Source organism: Mirounga leonina, unplaced genomic scaffold, assembly GCF_011800145.1.
Source record: "Mirounga leonina isolate KUSES-001 unplaced genomic scaffold, KU_Mleo_1.0 Mir_126, whole genome shotgun sequence".
NCBI lineage: Eukaryota > Metazoa > Chordata > Mammalia > Carnivora > Phocidae > Mirounga > Mirounga leonina.
This window is the reverse complement of record NW_023270314.1, coordinates 29,270,270-29,291,966: the sequence shown is the minus strand read 5'-3', so window position 1 is coordinate 29,291,966 and position 21,697 is coordinate 29,270,270. Positions and strand designations below refer to the sequence as shown.

Genomic DNA, 21,697 nt, shown 5'->3' with positions numbered 1-21,697 from the left:
TCTCCTCGGAGCGCTCTCGCTTCACTTCTGTAGTTATTATTTCTAAAGGTCAGGCCCCCTCACCTTCCGCTGTCCCTCCTCACAATGGGTCTCCTTCACCCAGCTCCCAGGGGCCTCAGACACTGTCTGGTTGCCACGGAAACCCCCGGGAGGGGAAAGGCAACCTGATGCCAGTGACCACACGGAGGCTCCTTATTCATCTCGGGAGAGAATTCCCGGGGAACGTGTGCACCGGAATCCCCGCTTGGGCCACGGGGGCCTTTCCCTGAACCGGCTGGCCTCCCCCTGGCCCCTGTTAATCCTCGGAAGCACTCTGTTAGCACTGCTGGGCCGCGCCGAGCCCCCCAGCTGAAGCAGGGCCCAGGGGAAGCTCGGAGCCATCTCCCTGCCCCCATCCTCCAGCTCTCCTCCGGGGCTAGAGGCTGCGGAGCTTTGCCTTCTTCCCTTCGGGTCCTGGTCTTCTGCTCCCTCCCAGATCTCTGGTGTCTCCCCGTCATTTTCTGCCTCCCCCCCAATCTCAAGCTGGAACTGTACCCCCAGCTCTGCATCCTGCCGGCTTACTTTCCCTTCCAGCCAGGAGCTGTGAAACGCCTGGCCCTTCCTTGCCTCCATGGAGAGCAGCAGTGGGTGGGGGTGGGAGACACCCCTCAGAAGGGAAGGGGGGACTGTCTGGGGGGCAGTCAGCAAGAACAGGGGAAAAGGGGCAGGGCACATACCTTGGCCCCGGGAGCACCAGGGAAGCCAGGACCGCCAGCGGGACCCACGGGACCCTGGAGGAAGGAAGGAGGGGGAAAGTGAATGCCGTTTCTGGGTAGTATTTCTCCAGCCCCCAGAGTGAGCCACCCCCACACCTCACACTCCTCCCCACCTTTGTACCGATTTGACTCTGCATCCCTTGTGGCTCAAAGTCCCTGGATGAAAACTGTCCCCACGGCCAGTGTCCCTGAGCCTGGCTTCCCAAGGCAAAGCATCTAACTGTATATATGGTGAGAAGCAGATGATTCTTTGACCTCCCTATCTGTCCCTCCTCAAAAAAATGCCCAAAGCGTGGCTAAGAAAAATGACCCATCACTTCAAAGCTTGTTATCAACATACTAGGGTAACAGGGAGAAAGCGTTCCTGCTCCTCCGCCTTGGAAGGCCCACCCTGCCCGCTCCGCTGTGCTGAACAGGGCTCAGGAGAATGCACCACGGGTAAAAGGCACTTACCGGAGGGCCTGCGGGGCCTGGTTGGCCGTCGTTGCCCCGGGCACCCTGAGAGAGGGGAGAAGGAAGCAGGCACGGTGAGAAGCCCCGCACGGCCAGGCCCTCCCGGTCAGCAGTCCAGCCCACAGAAAACTCGGGCAGCGCTGGGCCCCCGGGGCCCCAGGGAGGAAGGTGAGGCTGGCCTGGCGCCAGGGCAGGACAGCCCCACAGGAAGGAACAGCCGGGAACCCCTCCGTGGGGGCTGCAAGGAAGCGCGCCGCCGGGCAGCAGTGGGCAAAGCTTGGGTGATTTCCTCGCTATTCCATCATTTCTGAAACTTTCATTTAGACCCCAAATATCCCCAACTTCAAGGCCAAGTTATCACTTAAAGACTCAGTGAACTGAGCCAAAGAAAAATGAAAGAGCCAAGCAGCAAACCTAACTCAATTCCTCCCACCTGCTCGCAGTGGGAAACACTTTCGGGGGGCTTGGTTAACCTCCTTAGTTAAGGCTTGGTTAAGGCCTCTCCTTGGTTAACTCCAGGATGCCTCTGGGCTCCGCCCCCTTCCCACCCCCTCCAGACAACCAGGAAACACAGATGCCCACAGGATGCACAGGATGTCTGCCTCTGGCCGGGAAGAAGCCCTGTGAGGGGGACACGGCACTGGGCACAGCCTGAGGACCACATCTGAGCTCATGCCCCTGAGAGTCCTTTACACTGTAAGACAAGGCTGCTAGTTCTTTCTCTCTAGGACTAATTTTTTGTGTGTCTTTTTGGTAAAGATTTATTTATTTATTTGAGAGAGAGAGACCACACGTGAGTGGGGGGAGGGTCAGAGGGAGAGGATCTTCAAGCAGACTCCTCGCTTAGCGAGGAGCCTGACATGAGGCTCGATCTCATGACCCATGAGATCATGGCCTGAGCCAAAACCAGGAGTCAGATGCTTAGCCGACTGAGCCACCCAGGAGCCCCTAGGACTAGTTTTGAGGGTTTTTTCCCCCCCAGGTTTGTGGTGAGCATTCCCCAGTTTCTCTCTCAAAGCCCCTCAGGACCTAGAGAAATTTTACCCAAACTCCAGGAACCATTAGGCCGCGCGGAGCTAGGCCTGGCCCCTGGTCCTTGGCAGGGGACCAGAGCCAGCCAGAAGGCGACCTTTCCCAAGGTGAGCCCCGCCCGCCTGCCTCTACCTTTTCTGGGGTGCTGAAGAAGGATGCTTTCGGGGGAGCTCAGGTTTTAAAAAAGACTCAAATCTTCTTCCTGGCTATGGTCCATTTCTCCTGACAGAGACTCTCCAGATGGGTATTAAACAGGAAAGCAAGAGGAGACTGGACAGAAAAAAATGTCAGAGGGCACATAAAGCCTCAGCATTGGCCAGAGCCCCTTCTGGGCCAGGCTGGCTGCTTCGGGAAACTCTGGAGCCCCTCCCTCCAGCAGCTGGCCAGAGAAGAGGCCTGGAGCCCAGCATGGGCAAAGGGGAGCTGAGCACTGCTCCAGGAGGCCTGCGCTGGGCTGGCGTCTGAGGCTCTGCCTGCAGCACGGCTGGGAGAGGGCACCGTCTGGCCCAAGGCGGCACGTGACCACAGCGGGCAGAGGCCAGCCCAGCCCAGGCCCGGGCCCAGCCTTGACAGCAGGCCTGCACTTGGAACGATGTGACGTTGTCAACTTTCTATGCCAGATCCTATGCGAGGCCTGCCAGCCAGACTACTGTGGGGACAGGAACCAGCAAGGAGGAGCAGGAAGCAGGGCCTGCTGTGGCCAGGAAGGAGGAAGAACAGGGATGCAGCTCATCTTTGCCCCTCACAGGGTGCAACCACCGTGGCTTCGAGCCTGGCCAAAAAGCTACAAGCCAGGTCCGAATAATCCGCCGAAATAGCAGTGTTTCTTGGCAGCCCCAGCCCTCTCTAATCCCCTCACACAAAGTGACTCCAGGACAAAGCCCTTCAGCAGCCCTGGCTGACAAATGGGGGTCAAGGCTGCCTGTTATGTCACCGATCTGCTTTTGAGGGAAATTTCTGCCAAACAGATACATTATCTGGAAAGCTGCAGAGTGAGTGAAGCTGATTTACTTAGGCCAGCCTCGCAAGGGCCTGTGAGGAGGGGCCTCGGCGCTTGGGTGGCTGGGGTATGAGCTCAACAGAAAGCATAATCTTTCTTAAACACAGCTTTCATCACATCACCCGCCTGACCGAGCGCCTGCAAGTGCTCTCTACCGCTGAGGGGTCAGAGCTAAACACCTGCATGCTCCTCTGGCTGCAAATGCCCTGCAGATCCCCACGCCCTTCCCTGCCCCCATCAGCAAGAGGCCACCAGACTCTGAGGCTGCCGAGCATGGCTTTAAGCAATTTAACCTTTCTGGGCCTCAGTTTCTTCTTCTCTAAAATGGGGAGAATAGGGGCGCCTGGGTGGCTTAGTCAGTTAGGCATCCGCCTTCAGCTCAGGTCATGATCTCAGGGTCCTGGGATGGAGCCCTGCCTCTGGTGGGGTTGGGCTCCCTGCTCAGCGGGGAGCCTGTTCCTCCCTCTCCCTCTGCCCCTCCCCCTCCCCCTGCTCATGCTCGCACTCTCAAATAAATAAATAAAATCCTTAAAAAAATAAAATAAAATGGGGAGAATAGACTCTACTGCACGGGATTTGAGGGAAGATTAGATGAGATGAAGCACATGAGGTATTGACCCTAGGAAGTGCCTGAGCCACGGCGGCCACGAACTGCCAGCCACAGCAGCGATGTCAAGTATAAAGGCCCTATGAGGTGACGCGAGACTGTGAACACTCTTCTAGAGCATCATCTCAACACCAGAAAGTAGCACGGCACTGTAGCCAGTTGAAGTCTGTCCATAACTTCAAACTGGACTGACTGGGAGTGCGTGGGGGCTGTGAGGGGATGACCGGAATAATCCCAGCTGCTAAGGGAGAGCCCCGCCCCCACCAACCAACCCTTCCACAGTCCACCCCAGTCCTTCAACTATGCAGACCGGGCCTGGGAATTCGTGACAGGCACACTCCGAATCCATCCCCGCAGGATGACAATACGCTCTACACCTCCCAGGGTGGCTTGGAGGGTCAAGGGTAGCCCTATATGAAAGTGTCTTGTAAACTCCGAAGTATGGGCCAAATGGTGGCTTTGGCCTTGTCATTACTCACTGCAGCACCAGCAGGGCCAGTCCGTCCTCGCTCACCGGGCAGGCCGCGGGGACCCTGGAACACGCCAGAACACAAGCATGAGCTGGCTCAATGACACTCTGCCAGTCCTCCCCAGACACGAGAGCGGGGAGCACGCACATGCCCAGGAGGCAAAGGTGTGGCTGCCCCTGAGCCTATCTTGCCACTCGTCTAGGTCTCCCCACGTCACATCCAAGGTGTTTCTGCCCAGGCAGAACCACCAATGCTCCCGTTGCTACTGGGAGCCTTGTCACCGGCACGTCCCGCTTCGTGCCACAGATGAACCCCCCCAAATGTTGAGAAGAGACGGAATTTTTTAAAACTGAAACGCATCTTAACATAGGGCTATGTCAAGGAAATGCTGGGGCAACTTGAACAAATCATCTATTCGATAAATTTACCTTTTCGATCTAATCATAATCAGATCAGATCTGCAAAGCTGAATATCTACTTTGCCCGAAGGGAGCGGTTTCTATAGCAGAGCCATCTGCTAGGCTTCAGGAGCTGCCTGAAGAGTGTCTGGAGGCCCTCCCAGGGGGTGATATTCATACTCACCATTGGGCCTGGAGAACCATTCTCACCCGGTGAACCACTCTCTCCCTGGGAAAAAGATGCACAGGGTCAGTGAGCAGGTCCCCATTGGCAGCCCCCAGAAAACTCCCAAGGAAGAAGCCAAAAGCTCTGGTCAACTCAGCTAGCACCGAGACCCCCCAAACTTCAGTTCTGCCAGGGACAACTCCCTGAGCTCTCCCAGCCTGCCGTTCTTCCAGCAGGATGTAGGACTGGGTGTTCCCAACCAAAGCTGACCTGATGTGCTAACTCATTGGCTTAATAGGATCTCCTTGACTGGAAAGAAAGGTGTCTCATCATCTCCCTCTGTCCCCCATCCCCATGTGCTCCTCGGTCCTTACCTTCACACCTGGAGCACCAGCTTCTCCCTTAGCACCATCTAGACCTGGGTAGCCCTAGAGGACAAGAGAAAACATTCCATCACACTTCTGGGAAACCCTATTAGGAAGATTCATGCCCCCAAATGCTTTTCTCTCCCCTGGGCAATAACTTCCTTCCAACACCCTTGTCCATGATACTTACTCTGTGACCCTTGACACCAGGAAGGCCTGGGGTTCCCGGGAAGCCTCGAGCACCCTGCAGTGCAGAGAGGAGATGTTCAAGGCGCAGAGCAGAGGGCTGAGTCACGGCTGCCCTGCTCTGCTAGAGAACCTTCCGGAGCCAGCTCCCTCAGGCTGGCAGGGCAGTCAGGAGCCCAGCACTTAGACAGCTCTTGCAGTAGATCCCAGAGCCTCCCCCTTACTATGCTTCGCCCCATCCTATGCAAAATGGGTGTAAACAACAGCTGCCCAGCATCCCCCCGCCCCGTGGGCCTGTGTGAGGATCCTACACATCAGCATGAGGGCGGAGGTGTGTAGGGGCTGTTGGAATTCCATTCTAGAAGTGAGCTAGCTGAACTAGACGCGCTGGGTGTGAGGCCACTGCCTCAGCTGCAAAGGAGGGAGACTCGGAACAAGGTTTGAGGCTGGCGGGGGGGCGCTCTACCTGAGGGCCAGGGGGGCCTCTTTCACCAGATTTTCCAGGCTTTCCAGCTTCGCCCTGAAGGGAGAGAGATGTGTTTCAGCTTCAGCAGAAGACAAGTTAGCGTAGTGGGCGCGCTCCAGATCGCATCTCTCCTCCCCATCTTCTATGCCTTTTGCCCACCTGCTTATTCATCTCCCTCACCTCCTTGGGATTCCGGACTTTGAATGCCTTTCCTGGGTCATGACGTATTCTTTCGGACAGCTGCACATTGCATGGGCAAGCTCCTCCATCCCGACCAGCCTGCAGCTTCCCCAGGGGACTCTCCTCTCTCCCCTCCGAGGCTCTGCAGACTGGGCTAGGCTACCTTACCCGGGGAGACTTTCACTGTCTAATGTGATTCATAAGAACAGCTCCAGAGCCAACTCTTATCTTTTCACTTCGTTTGCATCCTTTGCAGACATCCTGACTCAGGCTGTGCTTTTCCTAGCTCATTTACAATTAAGATAATGTTGGGCTGTTGAGCGTCTTCCTTTTGTTTTCCCTTCTCAACATCTTTCCCCCTGTGTTTTCCCTCTCTTTCTCCCGTTTCTCAATTTCCCTTCCTGGAGCTAATGATGTTTTAATCATTTCCCTTCCCAATGGGTCCAAAGCAGTCCCCAGGCACTCGTAAGCTAAGCTACAAGTGGGAATGTAGATGGTAGACAGAGTCTGTGGCTCTGATTGACCAGTCCTGCCCCTAAGGACACTTCCACCCTGGGCCAGGCTGAGGGCGCTTCCGCATCACTGCCCCAGTACGCACATCCTCCCCACACCCTTTCAAAGGACGCAGCAACTCATTCGACTACTCAGGGATACTCACATCATCACCAGGTTTTCCAGGGGGGCCAGGAGGACCACGGGGACCCATGGGACCCTACAAACGAAGTAAGAAAGTTTAAGAGATGGTTGGAGGGGGATGATACCTAATCAGTGGACAAAACTTCGGGATTGTAGCCTTTGGAATCTAAGTTCTTCCATAAGGAAGAAAGATGGGGGTGGGGGGGAAGCCCACTTTGTGCTGAGAGAAAGCAAGAGTGCAGAGCTGATTATCCTGGAAGGAAGCACAGGCCAAGGGTGACCCAGAAAGGGGACTGTTGTGACAGAGCTCTGGTGGTCCTTGCCACCTGGGCTTCTCTGGGAGAGATCCCGGCAGAGCTAAGTAGCATCTCGGGGCCCTCCACTGGGAAAGCTCTGGGCAGTCTTGGTGTCTGCGTGGTACATCACTGGAGACACCCTCCCCCCCCGCCTGGGGGGAGGGCAGGGCCCATGCAGGTACTCACGGAGACACCGGGTTCTCCGGGTTCACCAGGGTTGCCCTGAAATCCTTGAGGTCCCTAAAAAGTAACATGAGGACACCAGGTTAAGCCCACAGACTGACACAAGAGAGCTTGAATGCGTCTGCACTGCACGGAGCAGAAAGACCCAGTACTTACGGGAGCACCAGCAGGGCCTGGAGGTCCTCGAGGTCCCATTGGGCCCTGCGGCAAACAGAAGAGGAGGGTGTTCACTGGAAATGCTTCACCAGCGGCCGCCAGCGTGCCCCCGCCTCCCAGCCAGGGGCCCAGACAAAGGACAGACAGTTACTCTGTGGGCAGGGGCCCTACAGTGGCTGCTCCTTCTCATTTCCCACTCCCCACGCAACAATCTATTTATTTATAGGCACCATTTGGATAGAGAGGCTGGCCTTGCTTTCTCCTGGACCACAGCCATGTTTACTAAAGTCTGAGTTTCATTTAGCTTGTGCCAAGCTGGAGCTGCAGGCCTGAGATTTCCTGCTGGAAGTCCTGTGGGTGCTGGAGGACAGTGGCTACTATCTGCATTCTTCAGTTCTCATTCCAAGAGCAATAGCGGCTGGCCTTCCAGCCTCAGCCTAGATGTGTCTCTCCATCCTCATTCTTCTTGGTCACTCCAGCGCGTCATTAGAACTGGCATCCATCACCATTAAAAACCAAATGCTTGGGGCTAACCCCATGGGAGGTTATATAACTGATAGAGAAGAGCTGCTCTAAGCAATTATCTGTAACATGAGGTTGTCAGATTCTCTGGCTCTGCTAAGGGCCACCTCCTGCCATTTTGGCTGCAAAAAACTGGTGTCTTTCCTTACCATCGGCCCTTGCATCACTCCCATCTGGGCGCCACCAGCCTTCTCGTCAAATCCTCCAGCCATCTGGGCAGCAAAGTTCTGCAAATAAACCCAACAACATTAGGAGCTTGAGAGGCCCCAGGTTGTTCCTTCTCAACTAGGTAAGCTATAAATTGGGATAGAAAAAAAAAAAAGCCCTCTATTTTAGATAAACTCTAATTGTTGGAGACTAACCTAGCATTGAACAGAATTGCCAATGATTCCTGAAAAATCGTTCTGGAAATGTGTTACGAGATGCCAGTGGCATAATCATTTCCCTGGAAGATAAAATGCTATTTGGAGGAGTATCAGTTACCCGCATTTCATTGCACAGAATTATTTTTTAAATTCTAAAATAGTAAATACATTGTTCAACCTACATTGAGAAATAGAACTAAAACATCACTTTAAAGTTTGTTTTTTTTTATTTGATTCCCAGGAATTTACTGCCCGGCAAAAGACTAAAATCAACAGCCTTAAAATATTTCAGCAAGGGAAGGCGTAGGCATGTGCAAGCCTCTTAAGTTTAAGAACTTATAACCTAGCAAGCATCAAAACGGCAAACGTGCAAAAACTGGACAATAATATGATCCGTTGACTGGCTTAATTCCAAAAATGACTTTTGCCACACACCTTCACTCAGTGGGCCTCTTTCATGAGAATGAATAGTAGCTTGGAATGGACCTGGCAAGGACCGGGATTAAATGTTTTCCAAGGACAGTGGTCACTCTGCTTCCAAGTAACTACAAGCGCCCAGTCATCCTCTCCCTCGACCCCCACGCCCACGCCCAGGAATCAACCACACAGCACAGATGCCTGGAAGCCAGGCACCTGAAGACTTTCTTTGCAGAAACCCAGTGAGTGAAAAAAGTCATCCCTGAATGCCACGGTCTCAGGCCTAATATGTGACTCCACTAAATTACAGGCCTGGGGAGAAGCCCATGGACAGGCTGTGGGAGCCGGCCAGGTAAGTGTGAGTAGCAATTTAGAAGCCACAGTTCTGGAAGGACAGCCTGAAGGGAGGGGACAGAAGGATACTTACTCCACCAAGGCCAGGGGGACCAGGGGGGCCAGGAGGACCAGGGGGGCCAGGATTTCCAGGGGTCCCAGGCTCTCCATCTCTGCCACGAGGTCCAGGGGCACCCTTGGTAGAAAGAGAAAGGGGCACCCAAGTGAAGCAGGGCTGATGCAAGAACCACCCAGCCACAGGCTGTCCCTGAGGTGGTGGTCACGCACATGGGGGGAGGGGAAGACGTTCAGAGGACCTGGGGAGGCCACGGGGGGGTCAGGGAGCATTTCTCAACTCACTTTTTCACCTTTGTCACCACGATCACCTCTGGGTCCTTGTTCACCTGCTGGTCCCTGAAGGTGAGGAAAATGTTGAGATGATGGCAAGGCCAGGGGCCTGCAGATCAGTTACTTGAGGAAGAGATGGAGGAAGGGATTTCTCCCTTTCTTACCTGAGGCCCAGGAGGTCCTTTAGGTCCTACAATCTGTGGAGAGAGACAGAGAGAGAGAGAGATGCACAGGATGGTGTATTAGAGGGAGTCCAAGGAGCTGACCCAGTTAGAGCAGGAGAAGCAACTGGTATGAGAATAATGTGTACTTACATCCTTGATGTCTCCAGGTTCTCCTTTCTGTCCCTGAAACAGGGCACAATCTGAGGATGGAGCCACGCAAGCGCACCAAGCCCCGAGCACAAAAACCCTGCCCCGCAGCCCAAGCATTGAGGTATCCCCTAAAACAGCCCTCTGCTGCTGCCTACCAACCACAGGCTGGGCGCGCATAACACTGCTTCTGAAGAAAGCCCAAAAACAAGAAGAAGAAAAAGCCCTTACCTTTGGTCCTGGTTGCCCTGCAAATGGAAAAAGAGAAGAATGAAAAATTGTGAGATGAAGAAGTACGAGTTCTCATTGCGCAAACACCCTTTAACAGAACAAACAAGGACACAACCCCGGAAGGGGACAGCTTCCTGTCCCCTCTGCTGGGATGTTAGGGTCACTGGGGTCCTGGGGTTGCTGAGGTCCCTTGAGGAAGGGAGCTGACCCAGACTTTGTTATGGAAGAAGCAGTCAGCATGCAAAAGAATGGAGCAGGGCCTACGAAGCGATCTAATTAGCTCCAAGATAGGAAGCACCAAAAGCTGGCGGAAGGTCCAAGTCTCTTCTCTCTCCACAGAGTAGGAAACCCTTCCCGCAGCCCGAGCCCTCCCGGAAGAGGAGTTAGGTGGTCAGAGGGGTCTTACGTTCAAGCTGGGTATCCTCGAAGCAAGCACATGAACACAGCAGGGCATGGGAGTTAGGGCATTGCAGCCAGGGCCATCCCAAATCAGTGAGCCCGCCCCCCTCTGTAGCAGCAAAGTGGGGAGGCAATCAACACTTCCTGCACGCGGGCCTCAGAAATGACCCGGAAATCTGGACCAGAAAAGCAGGTCACCAGTGTTGGCGAAGTGTTAAGGAAAGGCAACTCCTTGCTTCACTTTCCACTTTCTTCTCCGTTGGAGTAGGAGGGGGACAGTGAGGGCCACCCAAGGGGCCTAGGCATGTGACCCCCCCATGTGACAGGGAGATGGGGCCTGTGTCCAAGTGCTGGGGAGGGGTCACAGACACACTACGCAGCACTGGTTCTGGCTGAGAGTCAATAAACTGCACCGGAATGCAGCCTGCGGGGTCCTCGCCCAGCCCCACCTCCCAGCACCCAGCTCCGCCTTCTTTTATTAACTCGCATCTTAATTGGCAGTTAACTCCAAAAGAGGTAAACACAAAAGGAAACTGCCAGGGAGGGTCCATATTTCAAAGAGGGAGCCTGCCCTCTGTCTCCCCACTAGCCGGCAGAGATTTCTCCCCACTAAAGACCAGATATTTAGCGGCCTTCTACAGAGAAGATGAGCTGTGGGTCATAGAGGAATTTGTCTGGAGTCGGGCCCACAGAGCTTGTGCTCTCCATCGTGGCTCCCAGTGATTGGCAGAGATGATTCCAGAGAGGGTACCTCTGTGGAATCACATCTGTCCTTCCAGATGTCGGAAGTGTATCTGGGGGGAGGTTTGGGATGAGGAAGGACCCTTCTAAGTGTCTCAGGCTCATTCAGGGTCAACCTGCAAGCAAGAAGTGGCCTTTCCTTTTGGCCTCCGCTGCTGGGGTCCCATGGATAACCAGTCCCTGTGCTTCGCAGAGAGGACCAGCATCCATGGGAGGGCATGTGCTGCACCTGCGAGTAATTTATTTATGTGGAACAGGAAATAAATAAATTACGACCACTGGCCGTGGCGAGGTCAGTTGAGCAGATGGGGCAGCACTCTCCGAAGGGGGTCTCGGGGCTGAGGCAGTCTTTCATGTCTTCACAGATTATGTCGTCACAGAGCACGGTCCCAGTGTCACAGACACAGATCCGGCAGGGCTCGGGCTTCCACACATCCTTATCATTATACCTCTGCCCATCCTGCACACAGCTGCCGGCCTTCTCTGCACCAACGGCCCAGCAGGGGAAGCAGGGGGAGCGAAGGGAGGGAGGGGGTGGGGAGCCAGAAGAGAAAAAGAGAAAGAGGTTGCAGTCAACGTGACATCATTCAAATGCTGAAGAATGCGGGCTCCGGCCACCCGAACATGGAGGACTTGAAAATTATTTTTCTAGGCCATTCTTCAAGTTACCTTTATTGAGCACCTTGCATTATGCTCTCTATTCACCACTGAAAATCCAGACCCAGCAGTGAAGGGGAGGGGAGGGGCGGGGCTACTGCCGCATATTCTCTTCCGGCATCTAGCCTGGGGCAGAGGTGAAGGGGCAGGGGCAAGCTGGAGTGGGAGCAGGGGGTGAGACCCCAAATGGGAACTCAGGAACCGCAAAGACAGAGGAGAGGAGAAAACAGAGACACCGCCCCCCCTCCACCCCAGCACAGGTACAGAGGCCTTGTTTCTGCCTTCCTCTAGGAATTATGGGATTTGCTAAATACAACTGACAGGTAAAATGCAGAAGGCATGTAGAAAATTCTACCCACAAAAATTAGAATCTATAAACGGCCAGACTCCAAAAGTGTATATATGGGGTGGGAGGGGTGAAAGGAGGAGCTGTTAGAATCAGGATTATGTCCCATTATTTAAATCCTATTAGAATCAGGACCAATTCGGGGAGGAGGATAGGCCGATTCAGACAATAAATACACTTGGGACCCCAGCAGCCTAACAGAATGCTTGGGCGGCAGGAAGGGCCAAGGGACACCCCCTCCAGCCCCCAAACTCCCCCACCCGTGCTGACCTCCCGCCGTTCCCCTCCCTGGAGAGACCCTAACTTCATCCGAAGACAACACCTCAATATGGGGGTTGGGGAGGGCGCAGGGTGTTTGAACGCCTGGCCTGGGCTAAGATGAACCAGTCCAGGCCTGTCCTCGTCCAAGAAGGCAGACCAAGAACGGCACGGACCAGTCCCTCTCCACTAGCGCCCTGCCGTCTGGAATTCACCCTGCAAACGAAACCTGTGCTGACAAGAGCGCTCCCGAGAGCGCCAAGGGCTGGAGAGCCCGCACCACGTGCTAGGGAGCGCCCAGCGCTGTTTTTCTCATCAAAATCCCCAAAGCAGTGGCAGCTGCAGGGGATGAATAATAGGAAAGAGCCACAAACCAGGTGGGCGGAGAAAGAAATGGGCCTGCCTGGGGCTCTTGAAGGAGGCTCTGAAAATCTAAAGATAAACCTTTTTTTTTTTTTTCCTTTGCCACCAGTAAGAACCCGCTCAGCCTTTAGGCCAGATAATCCCGGCGAGGGTAGGGGGGATCCCAGGGTGTACACGTGTCCCAGCGCGGGGACACGCCCACCGCTAAAATAGCTGGAACTGCAGAAAGCGGGCGGTGGGGCAGGGGAGGGGGAAGAAGGAGAGGTTCATGGTGTCCCGTCCGGACTAAGGGAAAGCCCACTCTCACCCAAGAGGGCTCAGGGTGGAAAAAAGAAAATGCCGGGAGAAGGGGGTGCACCCGAATGCGGATCGGATTTCGCTGGGAAGGGCGGCCCAGGGATGCGCGGGGGCGGGGCCGGGCGGCGCGGGCTGTGGGAGCCGCTGGGTGACTCTCCCGGGTGCAGCTCTGGACGCGGCTCGCCCACAGACCCTGGGAGGGTGAAAAGTAGGATTAAATGACTGCCCCAGAAAGGAGCCAGCCCCGTAACCGGATCCCCTAGGTGTGGACGGAGGAGCCCAGCACCTCCATAATTGCTGTTCCAAACGGCTGCCGATAGCATCCCGGCGCGCCTGATCCGGTTCCCCTCGTTACCGCACGCGGTATAAAGTGCTCCTTTGTAGCAGGCCAATTAAAAAGTTACCTCTTTCGGGGAACTGTTTTTGCTCCGCCGCCGCTGTGCGCAGGGCTGGAGCCCGGGAGGCGACGGCGGGCGGGCACAGGGGGGCATTGTGGAGAGGGGGTCGGGGAGTCCGGGGGAACCCACCGGACCTCGCCTCTCATGAATGGGGCTTTTCTCGAGAGCACACAGAGCCCGATTCACAGGTCTCCGCAAGGAACCAGTTTAAATAAATACGGGCAGCATTTCAGCCCCATCTGGAAGCCATCGCTGCCAATCTCCCAACGCAAACAAGCCTCACAAAGGAGGATTGAGGTCTCTCCCCACAGCCGAGGGGCACTTTCGGAGGCGAGGGCTGTGAAATGCAGATGTGGGTCAAAGACGCCGCCTCCAGTGAGTTTCTCCAACTCGTGGACAGATGGGAGGAGGGGCGTGCCCGAGCTCTAGGGTTCTGACATCCCTGACGTCCACGCAGACCGTGCCTTTCCCCCACGTCACTTCTCTGGGTCCACTGATCCGGGGGAGGGGATGCGCCAGGGAGCGAAGTCAACCGCCCCGATGCACTCCCCCCTGGAGAGAAGGAAGATCTGGGCCCAAGAAACTGGAATTCACTCACTCCCGGGAAAGCTGCAGCGGTGAGAGCGCTCTGCCACTGAAGTGAGTGCTTCTAATACCAGATGGAGAATTTGGGAATTATTTTAAGGTCACTTAGCTAATTTCACTGTGCACTAAGTTTCCGTAACGGGTGTCCGTGCGAAATGAAGACAAAAATATAGTCAGTCCGAGCCGGGATCACTTATAGACACACCGTATTCCAACAAGTGCCCGGGAACGCGCGGCCAGTTCAGCGCAGCGCCCGACGACTGGCCAGAATCTCCTGCCCCCGCCTCAAAGCCGCTCTAATGAAGGGAAAGTCCTCCTGGGCCCAGAGCCTTCGCAGGAGAGACCAAATAGAGCCTGGTCGGCAGAGGGATTGTGACTCCCCCCCAAAAAAGTTTCTTCTGCGATTGATTTACAATCTGTAACATACAAAGACAGGGCTGGAATCCCAGCCATCGGAAACGTGCCCAAACACGTGGGGAAAAAAAAAAGTCCTCTCTACCTAATACACTTTCCAGGCTTCGTTTGTCCTGAATATAATCCCAGACAGTGGGACTTTACCAAAGGAGGCGATGGAAAGGTGCGATCCGAACCACCTTTGGACTAGACTGTAAAACTGCTATCTCTAACTACATTCGGTTGAAATTGTTACAGCAGTCGACCAACTGTGCCCCCCTCCCCTGCCACACAGACACAGACCCACAGCCCGCAGCCTGGCTCAGCGAGCTCCAGAAACTTAGAAGAGTAACTCATTGTAGTACCTCCGGGGTTTGGAGGGGAAGACCGCGGGGAGGGGGCGCTATTTTCTGGGGCGTTTGAAAAGCACAGTCTGGTTGGAATGTTATCGCCTTTCAGATGGCCTCTCCGACGGGAAGTTTCTGCACCCGTTAGAGGCCGGGCGAAAGCCGAGATGAGAATGAGGGCTGCACCTTGCTCCTGCGCCAGCCGGGAGGGGGAGGAAAACTGCCAGAGGCGCTGAGGTCTCAGAGCGCCTCTCCGAAGCGTCTTTGTGGCCTCGGATTTCAGCCCACCAGTTTCAGAGCATCTCTTTTGTCTAACTCCCCTTTGAACCCTCCAGCCACCAACCCCTGGACAAGATTGCGAGGTCAGCCCTTTGGCCCTTCCTCACTCCTTCGCTAGTGCCCGTTCCAACTTCTAAGATCGATGGGCCAAGACCTGTTTTTGCTGAACTCCGAGTGCTTCGAGGAGGTGAGTTGTGTGCGTGTGCGCCTGCCTAATTATCAAAGCTGGTGGAAGAGAGTGCGCTTAAATCTGTGCTCAAACATCTCGAACCCCCGACACTTTGCACGTTTCAAATTCCTGCGCAACGTAGAGACCTGCAAATGCCTCCAGCTGCGACCCGCACCGGAGGACTCTCGGGCAGAGCCCCTAACTTGCAGAACTCCGCTAGGTGAGCTCCTGCGCATCTTGCACCCAAGTCTCGGCGCGCCGTGACCCCGGGAGCCACTCTAACCCGGACACACCGGCTCCAGAGCGGGAGAGGGCGCGGGGGGAGGGTGCGGAGGGAAGACACAGAAGGGTGGCAGGCAGGGGCGTTGGGCGACTTACGGACATCCTGGCCGTGACATCGAAGGACAGCGGCGACGAGCAGCGTCAGCAGCACCAGCGTCTGGGGAGCCCCGAAGCGGATCATGGCTCACCGCGGGGCCTGGCGGAGCCGGCCCGAGCGGAGCGCAGCGAGGCGGCAGGAGCACGGCGTGGGTCCGGGTCTCTACCGCGCCCTCATGCAGGAGGCCTTTGGAGCAGGAGGAGGAGGCAGGAGACCCGGCAGCCCAGCAGCGCTCTGCGTCTTCTCCCGTCCGCCGAGCCCGTTATATGCGCCCGGCCCGCCTCGAGACTGGCGAACTCGCCCAAACCGCGGGCCGCCCCCGGCCCCCCGCGGGGCTGTAACCTGAGACCCCGCCCCCGGAGCCGGCCTGGGCCCAGCCAGAGCCCGCACCTGCCTGGACCGGACCCCCCTCTCCGCTAGCCCTGCTTCCCGCCCCCCACCCCCACCCCTAGTGTGCTGAGTGGCCTGATCGGGCGGGGCGCAGAGACGGCTGCTGTCCTCCCCCCAACCCAGAGCTGCGGCGCTGCCCCCTCCGACCACAGGCGGGAAGGGGGGCCTCCGGCCCCTCCCCTCGGAGTTCTGCCTGGATCGGAGGGGCGGGGGGTGTTTGCAGAGGCGCAGGCCGCGAGCCCTAGACCGTGGACGGAAAAGACTTGGGAGGGAGCGGGCAAAGTGGTAGAAAGGAGCAGCGGTGGAGGGTTAGGGGGGCTCCGCGTTGGGACCTTGGGCGGAGGGCAGGAAGGAGGGCACACGGGGAGCTCGCGATGGTATCTGGAATCCTAAATCTTGGAGCCAGTCAGGCAGGACCAGGTTTGGGGAGTTGCCCCGACCTATCTTCTGGCCACTTCCCGGAGTACCTGGCCCCTGGCTCCCACCTGAAGGTTCAGAACAACAGCCCCAAACCCATCCCCCATCCAGCTTTGAGAAGAACGAGCCTCATCTGGAGCCTTGGCAGACATTGGCCGGAGCCAATCGCCAGGAAAGGGGCCGGTGTGTTACCGCACAGAGGGAGACCTGTGTGAAGGTGTGGGGGCGGGGGCAGGCCCCGGGAAGGGGGCTCGAGCAGCCACAGAGGACGGAGGGAGCCGAGACTAAACCGTGCATGCTGCCCAGGTGGGGGACTGTCTAGTTCCAGGCTCAGACGTGGTGTCTGCTCTTCCTGGCCAGGGTCCGGGAGTCCCGGGGGGAGAGGGCACTGCGGCCCCAGATTGAGCAGTTCTGGCCAGGGATGGTTGGTCACTGCTGCAGCCCTGTCCAGGGAGCCAGGAGGCTGCTCCAGCTGGACGGAGTTCTGTGAGCCAGGGGAGAAGCCAGACTTTCCTAGTTGGCCCCCTGGCCCTCTGCTGCTTCCCCTCACCTCACCTTCCCCGGTGAGCGCCCTGGGCACCTTAGCCCGCCGCTGCCTTCTCCCCGGGGCTCAGCCATGCTCTTCTCTAGGCTCCTGGTGTCTCCATTGATCCTAGAGAGGAAAGGACCCCAAATAGACCTTCTTCCTCTTGAGGTGATGGTCTTCTCTCCCTGAGGACTGTCAGGCCCCTCAAAGAATTTTAGGAAAAGCACAAATTTCCATGAAACTTGGACTTTGGGGTCTGACTTGACCAGATCTGCCCTTCCCAGCAGTGGAGTTTCTGCTGCACTTTCCTGTCGGGAGTTGAGGGCACTGAGAAGAAGCTACTTCTGCCCCCCAGGCTTGCGGCTGCCTCACAGGGAGTTCGGGGCTTCCCCTCCCTCTCTCCAATCCCTCGTGCTTTGAAGCTTCTCAGAGTAGAGCCCGGAATTCCAAGCGTGCAGAACTTCTGTGCACGTGTGCTGGCCAGAAAGAGAAAGACGTCTCATTGTTTAAAGAGATGCCTCCATGTTTTGTGCAGCCTGGATGGAGGTGGGTGAAGGATCGAACCACTGCTTCCAAGTGCTCTGCCGGCCATGGGCCTGCCTTCGCTCTTTTCCCAACCTCCTGTTCAAGGCCTGGCATGAAGCTCTGAGCCTTTCCTCAGCCCCAGCCTCTGCCAGGAGAAAGCAGGGCTCAGGCCTGCAGTGTCCCGGGCCCTCCTTGGGGTCATGGGTCCTGTCTTCCACCCCACACATTTCTCAAGACCCCGGAGTGCAAGCCCCCCCTGAGAAGCCTTCTCTGTTATCTCTAGAACACAGCATCTCCCTGCCTTTCTGAATCCCTCTGGCATTTGTAGCCTGTATCCAGTTTAATATTCTATGCTACTTACTTTTTGTGTGTGGTTTTCTTTTCTTTTCTTTTTTTTTTTACCTTTGTATTCATTGGTCTTATCTTAGCAATGAGCCCGGGAGCCCCGCTGGGGACAAGAACAGTGCCTAGCACCATGTCAGCCCACAGGAAGACTTAGGTAAACCCCAATGGACTAGTGCATGTCGATGCAAAATATGATTTCTTTTATGATACAAGCAGTACATAGGCAGCCCCACAAAGCTAGGCAGTCATTGGGTTGACCTCGAATACAAGTGGCCATTAAAATTCAACCAAAAAAAAAAAAAAAGTTTTGGTGAAAGCACTAAAATATATGAAAAAAAATTAAAGCCTATTTCAAGGTGATCTAGTTTGGTAGGCAGCTAAGTGCTACATCCTTCGGAGCTAAGCTGCTCTAGATTTCATTCCCTAACTCTGTGATTCCTCTTTGCCAGTAAACTCTTTCTACATATAAGAGTTCTGGATTCTTTCCAGTAATCATGGTTCATCTGTGAATACAATTTTGTTCTCCACTCCCTGTGGGGGAAAACAAGTTTTTAAATCAGAGATGAGAATTGACCAAAGCAAAATAAAATTTAAAATTTAAATCGACAAAGCCAAAATAAATTATGGAAATTATTTAAATTCTAAAGTCAACTAAACACCAATATTAGTATTTTACCCATTTGTGAATCCAAACAGCTATCATTTAAACACCTCTAATTTGTTGGGGCGCCTGGGTGGCTCAGTCATTAAGCGTCTGCCTTCGGCTCAGGTCATGATCCCAGGGTCCTGGGATCGAGCCCCACATCGGGATCCCTGCTCCGCGGGAAGCCTGCTTCTCCCTCTCCCACTCCCCCTGCTTCTGTTCCTGCTCTTGCTAACTCTCTCTCTGTCAAATAAATAAATAAAATCTTAAAAAAAAATAAAAATAAATAATAAATAAATAAATAAAAACCTCTTATTTGTGACTCAGACTAGAATTAAACCTGTATGTGGCCAAAAAAAAAAAAGATCACGGATTTGGAGATTACTTATCCAGCAATCTCACTACCCAGAACATAGCCAAGAAGCTGAAAAGAAGAGGAAATAAACCAGTGAGCAGGAGAAGAAGCACCGCTCAGAATTCTGAGCAGCCAGGATTCAGGTCATGTACTAAAGCATATGCATTTTATGCATCCTAGAGTCCCTTTTGCTCGGTGTCTATTGACTCATAGTTTAGATATTCTATTAACAGGTAATGTCATCTGACCTCACCAGTTAGATGCAGAAACATAGAGGTAAGATAGGAGAGCAGTTGTGGGATGAAAACACAATAAGGGGGTGCCTGGGTGGCTCAGTCGGTTAAGCGTCTGCCTTTGGCTCAGGTCATGGTCTCAGGGTCCTGGGATCGAGCCCCGCATCGGGCTCTCTACTTGGCGGGAAGCCTGCTTCTCCCTCTCCCACTCCCCCTGCTTGTGTTCCCTCTCTCGCTGTGTCTCTCTCTGTCAAATAAATAAAATATTAAAAAAAAAAAAAACACAATAAGAACAGCAAGAAGGGACAAGAAGAGAGGAGACAGAAAAGCAATATGAAGTTGACACAGTGAATAAAAAACATGGTAGCCTAGGGCCAATAGGGTTGGGGTCAAATGCTCTGTGGTCCTCAGTGGTTCCAGGGAGTATCCTGGTTTATAGCATCTGCTGCAGTCCTGTGGTTCGTAAAGATGAACTTAAATGTCCAATAAAATGTTCATTGCAGTTTAATACGGTCTCTTTGAAGAAGCAGGGAAATGTGCATTACATTTTAGGAAAGTCTCCATTAAACTTAATGAAAACAAGCGTTTGTTCACTTCACATTAAAAATCTTCTATCCCAGCAGCGCTAAATAGATGAGCAGGCACCGAGACGTGCAGAACTGGACTCGGTGGAAGAAGGGCATCAATGACTGAGGACGAAGCCCCCACGTGGCCTCATCACCCACTCGTACCTTGAGAATAGCGCATGCCTCACTGTAGGGAGAACATTGAGCAATCAGACATAATCTGTGCATCTACTCCAGATCCGATCGACTCAATGAGACAGATGGATTCAACCAGTCATTTTGTATTGTGAAAAGAACTGTTCCACTGTGTTTTCCTTTTTAGGGGGATATTAAATTTAGACTTCTGTAAACACAGACTTACTGGGCAAGATATTTGTAGGTAGACTGTAAAGAAAAGATCTTTCTCTCCCTCTGCACAAATTCCGTTTAAAAATAGTGATAAAGTGAGGAAGGATTCACATTCCAGAGAGGTAAACCCAGCCCAAATATGGCAGGTGGTGAATGCACACACTTCACTTGGCCTCCAGCCACACTTCCCCCAGACGGCCGTGGTGGAGGGAGAGCGGGTCGGCTCACTCAGTGGCATTCAGCTTCTGTTGGTTGGGCTCAGTTCAGACATCCTTTCAAGATGTGTTTATGTTTTCCTTTGGCATTTTTGGGGCAGAGTAACAGAATCAGGACTGTCCAGGATAGGGTTTCCAGATTTATGGTGTACATTCCTTCGCATAGGAACATAAATGTGTTACTATGTATTCTCAAACACAAACAGCATTAAGAATCCCATTCACTCCCCTCGGTCCTGTCTCAGCACCCTGAGAATCCAGCTTAGCACTCACACTGAACACCTAACTGCCGTATGAAATGGGGAGACAGAGGGGATTAAGAGACTGCCTTTGAATTTGTAAGGGAAACAAAAACAGACTGTGAAAAATGCTGTAAGGAAGGTACCCTCCTAAAAAAAGGAAAGAAAAGAAACCACAGAGAGAGAGAGAAAGAAAGCAAGAACAGCTTTCTGGAGGCCACAGCAAGCTGGGGAAGGCTTCCTGGGAGAAGTGAGCCTTGGGGATGGGTGGAGTTTTGAAATGCACGGGGTTGGCGAGAGCACAAGATGGCTCCCATGACATGGCCAACAGGCCCATGACCCAGAAGACAGGCAAGGGGCCCAGAGCAGTTTGGAGTCAGCCACGGGGCCCCCTGGGAATGAGACGTGGACCCATGGATGAGATCAAGGCCAAACACAGAGGCCGCCATGAACACCAAGGGTTGTCACTGAGTCTGGCTCAGACCTGCCTTTCTTATTTCTCCTTTTTCCCTCTTTGGCTTCTCTCCTACTAGATAGGCTTTTGGGAGAAAAAGAGAAAGATGTCTGGGTTTTTTAAAGACTTACTTTTTAAAAAAACATAGAAATGATCTTCCCATCACTTTTTTTTTTTTTTTTAACAAAAGCCTTTCATACAAAATCTTGCATTTTCTTAAAGTGCGTGGCATTTGGGCTTTAAGGAACATGCGCCTCTCTCATCAGCTCTTGATGGTGCTGGGGTGAAGGGAAATGCATAAAGGCCTCCATGCAGAGATGGCCAAGCACTCCCAGCAGAGGCCGTGTGGGAAGCAGTCGGTTCCACATCAGAAGGTTGTCCAGCCACAGCCCGTCTCCAAGAGCCAGAGAGCATTTGCTCTGGGCACACGTCAAGCAATGGCCCAGTGCAGGGGCTCCAGGGTCACCCTTTGAGGGGCCAAAACCCTGCCAGAAACATGGAAGTGGCTGGCTTCTGCCTCCCGTCTCCCTCCCTCCCTCGAACTCTGCACTTACATACAGCCAGTACAGTGGAGTTGTGCCCTTAGTCATTCGTTCATCGTTCATTCGTCTGTTCCTCAAACTAGCAGAGAAATCCTATGTGAATCTCTTCTCAGACCTCCTTGAGAGCAGGGCCCATAACTTAGACATTTCGAGTCTCCGTAGCACAGTGCTGGAAGTGTGGTCCATGGACAAGCAGTGCCCACCTACCCTGGGAACTTGTTAGAAAAGCAGGATCTACTAAATCAGAATTGGCATCTTACCCAGATCTCCAGATCACTCATGCCCAGTAAGGATGGTCAAGTGCTGGCCTGCATATTGGTGGCTGGCTAGCTATTTGTGGCCCTAGCTAACGGGGTGGTGTGGTCTGCAGTTACAGAGGGCTGGGATCACACGTGACTGCCTCTGCAGGCAT

The 21,697-nt window shown here is 54.1% G+C and overlaps 1 protein-coding gene across 1 annotated transcript in view; it reads right to left on the bottom strand.

Moving 5' to 3' along the window:
- COL2A1 (collagen type II alpha 1 chain) overlaps nucleotides 1-15,638 on the bottom strand; it is a 30,669-nt gene extending 15,031 nt beyond the window's left edge. Inside the window, exons 1-18 of the mRNA XM_035002052.1 lie at nucleotides 15,487-15,638; nucleotides 11,293-11,499; nucleotides 9,877-9,893; nucleotides 9,649-9,681; nucleotides 9,499-9,531; nucleotides 9,347-9,400; nucleotides 9,081-9,182; nucleotides 8,021-8,098; nucleotides 7,350-7,394; nucleotides 7,197-7,250; nucleotides 6,737-6,790; nucleotides 5,899-5,952; nucleotides 5,437-5,490; nucleotides 5,256-5,309; nucleotides 4,900-4,944; nucleotides 4,327-4,380; nucleotides 1,209-1,253; nucleotides 717-770 (exon numbers count right to left, since the gene is read on the bottom strand). Coding sequence (XP_034857943.1) covers nucleotides 717-770; nucleotides 1,209-1,253; nucleotides 4,327-4,380; nucleotides 4,900-4,944; nucleotides 5,256-5,309; nucleotides 5,437-5,490; nucleotides 5,899-5,952; nucleotides 6,737-6,790; nucleotides 7,197-7,250; nucleotides 7,350-7,394; nucleotides 8,021-8,098; nucleotides 9,081-9,182; nucleotides 9,347-9,400; nucleotides 9,499-9,531; nucleotides 9,649-9,681; nucleotides 9,877-9,893; nucleotides 11,293-11,499; nucleotides 15,487-15,571 — 1,122 coding nt within the window. The 5' untranslated portion in view covers nucleotides 15,572-15,638. The remainder of the gene's footprint in view (nucleotides 1-716; nucleotides 771-1,208; nucleotides 1,254-4,326; nucleotides 4,381-4,899; nucleotides 4,945-5,255; nucleotides 5,310-5,436; nucleotides 5,491-5,898; nucleotides 5,953-6,736; nucleotides 6,791-7,196; nucleotides 7,251-7,349; nucleotides 7,395-8,020; nucleotides 8,099-9,080; nucleotides 9,183-9,346; nucleotides 9,401-9,498; nucleotides 9,532-9,648; nucleotides 9,682-9,876; nucleotides 9,894-11,292; nucleotides 11,500-15,486) is intronic.
- Nucleotides 15,639-21,697: the final 6,059 nt, after the last annotated feature.